This window comes from Salmo salar, chromosome ssa19 (assembly GCF_905237065.1).
Source record: "Salmo salar chromosome ssa19, Ssal_v3.1, whole genome shotgun sequence".
Classification (NCBI taxonomy): Eukaryota; Metazoa; Chordata; class Actinopteri; order Salmoniformes; family Salmonidae; genus Salmo; species Salmo salar.
This window is the reverse complement of record NC_059460.1, coordinates 79,950,493-79,962,852: the sequence shown is the minus strand read 5'-3', so window position 1 is coordinate 79,962,852 and position 12,360 is coordinate 79,950,493. Positions and strand designations below refer to the sequence as shown.

The following is a 12,360-nucleotide window of genomic DNA, read 5'->3' as shown; positions in this document are numbered from 1 at the left end:
TCTGAATGTAGAGGGAAACCAAGAAGACAGATGTGAGTGGATATCTATCTTTTAGAAGATTATCCATCCCAGAATAGATGTCTATCTTTCAGAAGATTATCCATCCCAGGTGATTTATATGGACACTACATGGAGTCTATAGTTTAATCAAGGGACAGTTTGTAAAGAAAATATTGAGATTGGTGACTTTGGTCAAATCCATGCCGAAGCCCCACCTCTTGACATCATCGTCCGCAACTGTCTATTATTAATAGTTTTGATCACAGTTGACAGAAAGTATTCTATTGTAAGTAGTTGCTTCTCGAAAGTCATTATATACTTGACAGAAAACTCGCTAGTTCAGATTTTCTTATGTAGCTCCTGTACCTTTTCGACCTTAAAAGTCTCTCGTGGAGCCGACATATTTCAACCTCTGAAGGTGTTTCTTTCATGGACTGGTTTGAAAGAGGCTCTGCTGCTCTGCTCAAGCCTGTCATCAGCACTCTTTCCCGGAAATAAGTCCATTTGGCCTTCGATGAAGATTAAATAAATTATACCCTCTAAAATCAATGCCCAGTCCATGATGTAGGCTTTGGGCTGAGTGTTTGCTGTGGTGCCAGAATACAGCCACCAGAGCCAGAATGTGGGCATGTTCAACCTGAAGCTGGGTCCCTTTTTTTGATGTCTCTGTGTTTTCACTTCATTTGAGAGTCTCCTATTGGAAGGTTTGTTGTGGGTATAAAGACACCAGACAGTTCATTATGTCTCATCAGCAGGTAGAGAAAACAATGGCTTTTCTTAGATGATGATAATGCAGAGTTCTTTGCCAGTTCAATGTCATTTATGAGTAATAGTTTGTTGCAGTCAGTTGTCAATTTGTCAAAGAGTATTAACATTCTGTTTCATACTGTTTCTTTTGACTGAATATCGAAGTAACTGTATTTCATTGATTCTTTTCTGAAAGCTTTGTCCCCATTCTAAATGTACAGAATGGGGGGAAAAAAATAAGGTTTTCCTTCATTTTAGCCGATCTTTTGTGGTGATTATTGGTATGTTTTTGCTGCTTCCATGTGTGATTAACTACTTATCGATGTAGCTATCAAACATTTATAGTCGTCCATGGATGACAACGATGCTGCATTTACACCCAAATATACTTTTGAGTGCACCGTACTAAAGGAATGCCAGAGACTTTCTGACTAGTTATATTTGAGTGTCTGCAAAGACTAAACTGCTATACAAATATTTCTCCTTGAACATTTGTTAGAGTGGCACACTCTTAGAGACCCATAATGCATTGCTGTCCACTTTTCAAATGTCTTTTCAGCTTTGTTCCTGTTTTTTAGGTGTATATTTGCTTTCTCTGTTTTCTTAGATGGAAGTGATACCAGAGCCGGATCCAGACGATGAAGGGACTAAAATAAGTGTAAGTTACTGCATGTACAGAATGTGTATGGTGTCCATATTAAGACATCAAATTAAATAAAATGTATTTACATAAGCAGATGTCACAAAGTGCTTAAACAGAAGCCCAGTCTAAAACCCCAAACAGCAAGCAATGCAGATGTAGAATATGGACACCATAAGTATGTGACTCCATAAGTATGGACACATAAAACAATCACTATGTGTTACTGTTGTGTCATTACATGGTTCTCTGTACTGCACCACTAGTCATGTGGCTTTGTGATGTAGGTTGATCCTGCATTGTTTGTTGAACATCTCTATATCTCCCTACAGACGGTGAAGGTACAGGGAAACGACATCTCCCACAAACTGCAGATCTCCCGGGTGGGAAAGAGTGACGAGGGCCTGTACGAGTGCAGAGTCACCAACGCCAACTACGGAGAGCTGCTGGAGTACAAGGTCCAGGCCTACCTGAAGGTGAACAGCACACGGCCCCGCATCAGGCTGGCCAAGAAGACATCCCCCTTGTCCCACCTGACAGCAGATAAGAAGCCACGCAAGACAGGCGCCACAGCAGCACAAGACAGCATGAGCCCCGACCTGAGGGTTCGCTCTACCTCCAGCTCTCAGACATCATCAGCCAAGACAATCAAACAGAGTTCAGGTGAGACAATCAAACAGAGTTCAGGTGAGACAATCAAACAGAGTTCAGGTGAGATAATCAAACAGAGTTCAGGTGAGACAATCAAACAGAGTTCAGGTGAGACAATCAAACAGAGTTCAGGTGAGACAATCAAACAGAGTTCAGGTGAGACAATCAAACAGAGTTCAGGTGAGACAATCAAACAGAGTTCAGGTGAGATAACGCTACGTCGGGTTCCGGTACTCGCTGTTTCATGTTTCATGGAATTTCAGTGGACTTGATCATTAGCCAATCCATCTATCTATTTTGTATCTTTTTTTTAATCCTTTTTTTTCTGCCTGTATGTCAGTCTGTCTGTTTGTCTACCTGTCTATCAGCTTGTCTTCTTGTCTGTATGCCTTTCAGTCCAGGCTGCAAAGATTTTACACATTGCCGTACCTGTAAACCATGGCAATTGTTAGCCGAGTAGGAATTCAGTGCATGGTGTTGTCTGCATTATGTGCCTGTGCAGAGAAGGCTAATGTGTCAGGTCTCGTTACCTCACAATTTGCATACATTTGTTTTGGCATTGTTGGTTTTTCAAAGCTATTGGATCACTTAATTAAAATACAACGAATGTCCCAGAAGTGAGATGTACCAAAAGGCCTTCACAACTTTGTTTAAACTATGTGGCAAGTCGCCAACCCGTTGTGGGAAAAGAACTATGCTGAACAAAAATATAAATGCAACATGCAACAATTTCAAATAGTTTCTAGAGATACAGTTCATAGAAGGAAATAAGTCATTTGAAATAAATTCATTAGGCCCTAATTTATTTATTTCAAATGACTGGCAGGGGCGGGCCTGGGAGGGCATAGAACCACCCACTAAGGAGATAGGTCCACCCACTGGGGAGCTAGGCCCAGCCAATCAGAGTGAGTTTTTCCCCACAAAAGGGCTTTATTACAGACAGACATACTGGATGTGGAGGTCCTGGGCTGGTGTGGTTACACGTGGACCGTGGTTGTGAGGCCAGTAGGATGTTCTGTCAAATTCTCTAAAATGACATAGGAGGCGGCTTGTGGTAAAGAAATGAACATTCAATTCTTTGGCAACCCGCTCTGGTGGATATTCCTGCAGTCAGCATTCCAATTGCACTCTCCCTCAACTTGAGACATTTGTGGCATTGTGTGACAAAACTGCACATTTTAGAGTGGAGTTTTATTGTCCCCAGCACAAGGAGAAAAGCTCACTAATAGGGATGTAAACACATTTGAGAGAAACAAGCTTTTTGTGCACATGGACAATTTCTGGGATCTTTTATTTCAGCTCATTAAAAACGGGACCAGCATGCGTTTATATTTTTGTTCAGTATCCTTTCATAAGATCGAATACCCCTGTGTCCTATCTGACATGGCTGAGCGTTGAACTATACAGAGAACTGGGAACATTTGTGAAATGGGTGAATGACACCTAGATGCAGTGCCATCTGGTATCACCAAATCCCAGCAGGGATTTACTAGACAAATCAGACTGTTATTGCATTTTTTTCAGTAGGCCACATCCACAGCTAGCGCCATCATGTTGGCAGATAGATGGCGCAAGGCCAGCTCTCTCCTAATCTCAGTTAACCCAGAATTTTAATCTCTGGGAGTTTGATCAGTTTTGTGATTAACTTCTAGGTCTATACTTTTTAAGAAATTGAGATTTCTATCGGTTTGCGAACTCTCCACCCTCACAAAAGGAAACTCTCAGCCAAAGTCGCCCCCCCCCCCCCTCCCCAAAAGTCAGTTAAAACACTACCTCCTCCCAATCCCGATAGGTCCATATAATCAGTGACGAAAACCCAAAGTCCGGAGCTAATGCTGCTCCTTATCTCACGCATCCTATTCAGTCCCGTTCAGATTCTTCGGTCTACATGCAGAATCTGCCCATGGGAGATTAGCTGTCTCCCTATGGTAGCAGCATAAGGCCAGGGTGATGCTCCCTTCCTCAGGGTGATGCACTCTCCCTCAGTGGGGAGGTCACTCTGCCCTGCATTCCATTAGACTAAATATTGATTCAACTGGAGACTCAGTTAGACTGTAATGATTGCTAGTGGACCAGGTGACTTTACTCTGTGCAACTTAACCTCTATGGGCTAGGTGGGACGCTAGCGTGCCACCCGTGGTGCACTCCATCAACAGCAGGTGCATTTCAAGAGCGGCAAATTTGAATCCAAATAAATGTCAAAATTCAAATTTTTCAAACATACAACTATTTTACACCCTTTGAAAGATAAACATCTCCTTAATCTAACCACGTTTTACGATTTCAAAAAGGTTTTACGGCGAAAGCATAAATTTAGAGTAAGTTAGGACAGTACATTTACAAGAGTTGTGTGTAATGTTTTGTCAATTCAAAGACAGGGTCACCAAAACCATAAAACCAGCTAAAATGATGCACTAACCTTTTACAATCTCCATCAGATGACACTCCTAGGACATTATGTTAGACAATGCATGCATTTTTAGTTCTATCAAGTTCATATTTATATCCAAAAACAGCGTTTTACTATGGCATTGATGTTGAGGAAATCGTTTCCCTCATAAACCCGGGCAAAAAAAAAAAAAAATTACATCTCTTGAACGCAATCAACTTGCCAGATTTAAAAATAACCTTACTGGGAAATCACACTTTGCAATAATCTGAGCACTGCGCCCAGAAAAATACGGCGTTGCGATACAGACTAGACGTCATGTTGGGGAGATCTAAAATCGAAAATACTATGTAAATAATCCATTACCTTTGATTCTCTTCATCAGATGTCACTTCCAGGTATCACAGGTCCATAACGAATGTAGTTTTGTTCAAAAAAGCTCATCATTTATGTCCAAAAATCTCCGTCTTGTTAGCACATGATCTAAGCCAGCCGGACTTCTCGTCATGAACGAGGGGAAAAAATATATTTACGTTCGTTCAAACATGTCAAACGTTGTATAGCATAAATCATTAGGGCCTTTTTTAACCAGAACATGAATAATATTCAAGGTGGACGAATGCATACTCTTTTTATAACGTATTGGAACGAGGGTACCCAACATGAACTCGCGCGCCAGGTGTCTAATGGGACATCATCGTTCCATGGCTCTTGTTCGGTCAGATCTCCCTCCAGAAGACTCAAAACACTTTGTAAAGGCTGGTGACATCTAGTGGAAGCAATAGGAAGTGCCAAAATATTCCTCAGCCCCTGTGTTTTTCAATGGGATAGGTTTAAAGGTAATACAACACATCAGGTATCCACTTCCTGTCAGAAAATGTCTCAGGGTTTTGCCTGCCAAATGAGTTCTGTTATACTCACAGACACCATTCAAACAGTTTTAGAAACTTTAGAGTGTTTTCTATCCATATATAATAAGTATATGCATATTCTAGTTACTGGGTAGGATTAGTAACCAGATTAAATCGGGTACATTTTTTTATCCAGACTGTGCAAATGCTGCCCCCATAGCCCTAACAGGTTAAAGCCATTTGAGTCCTGTTAGGGTAAAACTAACAGTCCTTGGGTGTAGTATTTTCCTTGTGCTCACTCCTGTTTTAGTCTTATTTATTAAATAAGACTAGTGGTTGTATTAAATATCAACTAGTGGTTGTGACAATTCATGTTTTTTTTAAGCTTTTCCTGTGATGCACTTTTTATTGTTTATCTAAGAATGACATTTAGGCTATATTCCGTGGTGTGAGTATGTTTTCAGGTGGGGCTAGCGTGGATGGTGTGAGATATTCACTGCACATCATCAGTGCAGTCTCCATCGGCAGTGCAGCGTAGCCCACCCTCCCAGGCTGTGAGCTGATTAATGATTCTCCATGCGGAGGATGTTTTGGCCTAGCTCCTCTGTGGCACTCCTGTCCACTTGATCACCCCAGGCCAAATTAAATCTGGCAGGGAAGAACAGCGGGTCACAGGCCTCCGTCTTTTTCCTCCTCCTGATATTGAGCCGAACCAAAAAGTCCCCTGACAATTCTCCTCTTAGAACATTGCTGTGCTTGGTCTGACAGACAAATCCAGTAAATGTCATCATGATTTAGGGAATATTTCATTTTCCATTTCCTGAATGCTGCCTTGTATCGGGAGGATTACATTCTTGCTCTTTTCCCTCCCGGACACTTTTTCAGTCTCGGCAGGTACAAGAACAAGTTCATCTTGTTTCTTTTTATGCTTTTTGGACCTTGGATCCAGTTTTAGTTTGTGTGTTCCAGGGTGATTTAACAGAATAAAAGCTTAATATACGCTAGAGCATGTACCATTGCCATTCAGAATATCTTCCCATCTCTCCCTTCTGTACTCTAAGTTCTGCATCATTATCCTTAGTACAGAAATGCCTCGATGCCTTTTTTCTGTGCTCTAGCTCTTGCTTTTATCAATTCAAGGACAATGTCCCCGAGACACAAATGAACCAAATTTGCATAAGACTGCCAGGCTATTCAATATCACACAGTTGTCAGACAGTGTGGGTTGCTCAAAATGCAGTGGAAACTGACTTCAGAACAGACAGCAGCTTGACAAGTTCAGCCAATGGTAGCTGTCCATGTAAATCCTTTCACGTCAGTTCAAATACTATTTGTACTTCCTGTACTTTAGGGTAAAGATTCTATCCTAATTTTTGTTGTTGTGGGTGTTTGGTGTAGTGAGTGTTCATTTGAATACATTTAAATTAATTTACTCACATTTGGAAGCTAGTGGCCTTATCCAGCCTTCATATTTCATTTCAGAAGCAGATCATTCTATATGTGCCTAATGTATATAATGTTTCAGACTAGTGTCATAGCTTTTGCATACATTTCTCCTCAGCAGTTCATAATTGTGAAAGATAACAACTGTGCACATATTTTGTGTGAAATGAATGCATAATCTATATAACGACGGATGAGTACCAACCTCACACCCAATGTACAGCTTTATAAGTACAAAATACATACATTGCAACAATAAGTGTTTTTGTCAGTGATAAAAAATGAATTCAAGATAAACGCTGTATATGTGTTGACCGTATTCCTTGTTTCACAGGCACGAGGATAGCTACAAGCTTTGGACTTGCCATCCTGATTCTTGCCTGTGGCTTCATGAGGGATAACTTGCTATAGTTTCAAGGACTGACTTTTCCTCCGAGTATCACTCCCTCTTCTCGAAGCGAAGGAGAAAATGGCCTGTTATTACCACCAAGCGGACGACACAGTTGGCCCTAATTTTCCACTACTCTGCACCCAATGCATTCTTATTACCCATTGTACACAAGAGGCACCTTCTCAAAGGCCAGCGGCGGGATTACCTGTTGTGCCGACGTTTCTTCAATGCACCCAACAATCGAAACAAAATGGAAACTGACATTGGCTCCTTGGAATATCTTTCACAGACCTTTATTTTGAGTTTCCTGCAGTGAATCTATCGTGTCATTGCTTAAAGTAAAAAAAATATATCTATATTTGTGTATATATAATATCAGTATATATAATTGTTTTATTTCAAACACCTGGAACTGTATATAGCTTACATTCGCTATGTTTTCACTATTATGAAACTACATCGTGCAAGGCTATTCATAGTCCTCTTAGAACAAAAGAGCTAGTCAAATACAACAACATGATGTTAGGGCCTAGTCGGATTGCTAAATGAAGGCAACTCGACAATGAATTATTTTATCGTCCATATTGTGTGTAACCTGCAAATACAGTTCTTGAACGTTGTTATTACAGATCACTTCTCATTAATGCTCACCTTCTTTACTTTTTTACGTGGTATTTCTTCTGTTTACAATTATACTACTTTTCCGACCCTTATCATTTCCTATTATGATTCACGAACATGTCAAATGTTCATAATATGACCGTGCCAGCAGACTATTCATCTAAATTGGCCTGCATTAATATTGTACAAAGCCATTAATAGTCATGCTTCACGTACAGTACAGCTCCCCTATTTAAATGTTCTACCATCACTGAAAAAAAAGGACTGAGTATCAAGGTACTGCTGTAGCCTATTGTTCAGGGACACTATCTTTATGTAAGAATCTTACATTAGCCAAGAAGACATCTTATACCGTTTTGATGGTGCAATGATTCCCCCCAATGATATCTAGAAGATACGTTTCTTATCTGTAACACAAACGTAAGGACGAGGAAAGACTCTATAGGTCTTGTGATTAAAGGAAACGGTTTTAAATTGCTCTCGCTCTTATCCCTTCACAATGTTCATTGACACAACGCTTTGACAATCTGACCTCTTGATTCAGAACCCGTTAGCAGACGTCATGTATTTTACCGTTATACAAAACTGTTAATAGAAATAGGAGCTTTCTAAGTATCTCTGCATTGTTCCATAGACATTCACCACTTTGAATAATTTCCATTAACTCAATGGATGCATCGATGTTATGTCGCATTATTGTTAAGTAAATTGACCACTGGACATATTCCCCCATAAATACAGATGACAGATCTTAATTTGAGCCAGTTTGCTACAGCAGGAAAATAATCCTTCAGCAACAGGAAATTTGAATTATTATGTGGATTATAGTTAATGGACATTTTCAAAGTGTAAAATATACATTTCTGAATCTTTTTAAAACCTCAAATACACTACAAGTAGTAAGTTCCCCTGCTACGGGGTGATCACATTAAGATCATACATCTGTACTGTTTGAATGGGTGGAATTGTTCATTGATGCAGTAACAATGCTTCAGATCTGCCATTCAGTTGAGTTGAAGAGGGTAGCCAAAGACTGAAGAGAGTCTCCATTGTAAAAATGTATCATGCAACCAAAGACATTGGCTATGGCCATACAATATGGTGTTCACAAACATTGATCTCTTTGCTCATACTGTAGCCTAGTGCTCTCACATATTGTTCCAATGTATTTCCAATCTGGGCTTACCCAGATTCACAACGCAACATCTGTCAATTTCTTCAAATCCTGTTTAAAATAACAGCATTTTGGATTTACTGGGATGGAATAATTCTAGGTATTGGAAGTACCTACAAATTCCAGGGGCAACAAAGAAGCACCATTTTGCTGAAAGTCTCAATAGGCTTTTTCCACAGTTAACATAGTCCAGTCTGCTGTACACAGCACTGCTGAGATCAGTGAGAGGATCTAAACTAGGGTTTCCCAAACTGGGTGCACATTTAGATTTTTGTCCCTAGCACTACACAGCTGATTCGAATAATCAACTAATCATCAAGCTTTGATAATTGTAATCAGCTGTGTGTGTAGTACTGGGGGGGTGCCGAGGAACAAGTTTGGGAAAGGCTGATCTAAACCTGTTGATTCAGCAATTGGAGTTAGCTGACAGAACATACCGCAGGATCCACCGAGAGACATATCCTGATCAGAAAGTATTGTCAGGGTACAAGATGTGTGGGCGATATATTTAATCTGCACTGTTCCAGTGGTGCTAGGATGACAAAACTCAGTCTAGCAAGGCTGTGTCATGCCACTCAACCTCAAATCAATACTAGGCTAAAGTCCATTGAGTAAAGTAACATCATAACTATTTAAATTAATCCTAAATGTTCAGTTTTGTAAAAGAAGAGTTGACATCTCTAGTAGAATGTTTATACCGTACAAGTTCTCTAGCCAGGGGCTGGTGAAATGGATAGCATATTTGTGTGCACAGTTAGTGATGCTCCAGAGCTTTTGTATAATTTCAGACAGTCATTTTTGAAAGTAGTGTTCACGAGCCAAAACGGGTCCCCGAAAATTGTGCACAGTTGTGTACTATGTCATCCATTTCGTACGATGCTACGTCATGCAAAAATATTTAATTTTGTTTTGCAAATCAGATGATATGTTACGAATTTGTAAGTGCTTAAGATCCCGAACTGCATCTTTAAATGAATGCCTTCAGTTTGTCAAATCCCTGTATAGAATTTAAATTAAAAAAATCTGTAAAACTTGTAAAGTAAATAATCAGCATGTAACCTTTTTTAATCAAAATGTCTAAAAGCAGAGACAAGTGATGTTCTGTATTTGTAACAATGTTGTCATTTATTCATTTGCTAACAACAGGAAATGGAATTACGCAATTCTTTAAAAAAAACTTTATTGACAGTTGGATTCGCCATCAGTTACGGAGGACCTCTTCCAATGGCAACTTACCTGTTGCACGGCCTACAGTACTTTAACTCACTGGATTTTGTCAACAAGAAATGGAACCACTTCAGAGAATTATGGGTCAAGCAAAGTGAATATATATCATTTGAAGGATCGACAAAAGTCATTTATTAAGGTAATTGCAAAGTCTGACAATTGTGGTGGCTTAACAAGCAACAAAGTCTCAGCCATCAAACAAGATACGGGCAATCCCACATGAAGGAATAACTCTGACACTCAGATTTTTTACTTTAAAATGTTTGCCAAACAAAGTCCAATTGATATCAAAGTTTAAGAAACCACAATGACTACTTTTAACAATTTACATTCAAAACTTGACCTTAATATATTTACTTGAAGAACAGTGCTGATGCAAAGTATGGTAACTGAATGATGGTTTGTTCTGTTGGTGCCGTTATTCTGTAACCAAACTTTGCATCTGCACTGTTCTTCAAGTAAATGTGTTTTTGTCAATTTTCTGTGTAAATTGTTAAAAGAAGTCATTGTGCATAGAGTTGTTTTTGTTTTAATAGGCAAGTCAGTTAAGAACAAATTCAAATTTTCAATGACGGCCTACCCCGGTCAAACCCTCCTCTAATTGTGCGCCGCCCTATGGCACTCCCGATCACGGCCGGTTGTGATACAGCCCGGGATCGAACCAGGGTCTGTAGTGATGCTTCTAGCACCGCCACGCCACTCGGGAGCCCACTTTGGGAGTTGTATGGTGTGTTAAACTTTGAAATCAATTGGATTTTGTTTGGCATAGATTTTTTAAGTAAAAAAAATCTGAGTCTCAGTGTCATTCCGTTATCGGGGAATTTTCCGTACAATGCAATGACAATTGAGTAGCACTATCAGTTTCTGTTCTTTTTTTCTGATCCATTGTTTCAGCTCCACATAGATGTATTGTCTCCTTATCATGATTCATCTCCATGCAGTCTTGTCTGTTTGTTGAGCCGTCGAAAATGTTATGAACTGTAATTTTATTTTGATTTGGTAGTGTGTGTGAAGCTTCTGTACTGGAACGTTGACACAGTTTGTATTGTAATGATGATATCAGAATAATATTTAAATAAATCATTTTCACAGACTGGATTCAAACACTGCTTCCATTGATGAGTCCATTTGTTAAGTCTGTAATATACTGTGACTTGATATGTCCTAATATAGACACCATACTTACAAAACTAGCATGGAGATTAACTTTCTTTCTGCCATTGTTTTGATATAACATATCTATCTGTAGTTGCTGTTTGCACGTTTGCCTTCACTTTTCTATTGTAGGAAGGTAATTGAGTTAATAGTTTGTGTTCACCCCTGTATCGTATAGGAAGGTAACTGAGTTAATAGTTTGTGTTCACCCCTGTATCGTAGGAAGGTAATTGAGTTGAAAGTTTGTGTTCACCCCTGTATCGTAGGAAGGTAACTGAGTTAAAATAATAGTCATCAGAGATACTGTATGAGGGTGTGATCAAGCATAGATTCCTGGTTGCTGCTAATGACACCGCTTGACAATTTGACATGCAAATATGACGAGCAGCTATCTGAATTCTGAATAACTAAGCCGGGTTTACATTTTGAAAACTCATGTCAGGTTGTTATCAAATACTAATATCCAATTCCGTTTCTGACACTCTGAGGGATCAGGCATTAAACACATGATAAAGAACTTGTTTATTATGTATTTAGTTAGAAAATACAGATACTATGTGTTACTTATTGTTAAAGTTTTACTTAAATTTGAATTTGACAATGGTGGATGCATGGCACCTAGCCAGAGAAGACACAGGTATTTGTGTGATTTGTTGTTGATTGGAGAACTGAGCAAGCAGAGATGCAGTGTAACAACTTGTTATTACTGGAGGGCTGTAACTGTACGTGTTGATTTGAAGTTGGTCTCCGCCTCGGTACACTGTTTGTCGCAGGAAATGGCTCTAATAACAACTTCACTGCCGGAAAAATTAGCTTGTCACATTTCATCCAATCATTATTTTGAGTGGCGAGATAAAAAACCTCTTTTAAATTCAAATTTGAAATGTACAACTATGTGTGTAATCAGGTTTGTTTAATCAGAAGATTCGGAATGGGAAAAGAAGGACATTTAGGAAGGACGGGGCCAACCATTGGCCCCACGGGTGGGAACGCCAGATGAGCAACATTGTAAAATGATGCCTGGATTGTGTTTGTTAATTTCGTCAGCACCAAGTCTGTTATTTATGTGGA

The 12,360-nt window shown here is 39.5% G+C and overlaps 1 protein-coding gene across 1 annotated transcript in view; it reads left to right on the top strand.

Annotated features, from left to right (window-relative positions):
* LOC106579689 (V-set and transmembrane domain-containing protein 2A) overlaps nucleotides 1-11,232 on the top strand; it is a 32,994-nt gene extending 21,762 nt beyond the window's left edge. Inside the window, exons 3-5 of the mRNA XM_014159822.2 lie at nucleotides 1,355-1,405; nucleotides 1,720-2,050; nucleotides 7,056-11,232. Of these exons, the coding sequence (XP_014015297.1) occupies nucleotides 1,355-1,405; nucleotides 1,720-2,050; nucleotides 7,056-7,132 (459 nt within the window). The 3' untranslated portion in view covers nucleotides 7,133-11,232. The remainder of the gene's footprint in view (nucleotides 1-1,354; nucleotides 1,406-1,719; nucleotides 2,051-7,055) is intronic.
* Nucleotides 11,233-12,360: the final 1,128 nt, after the last annotated feature.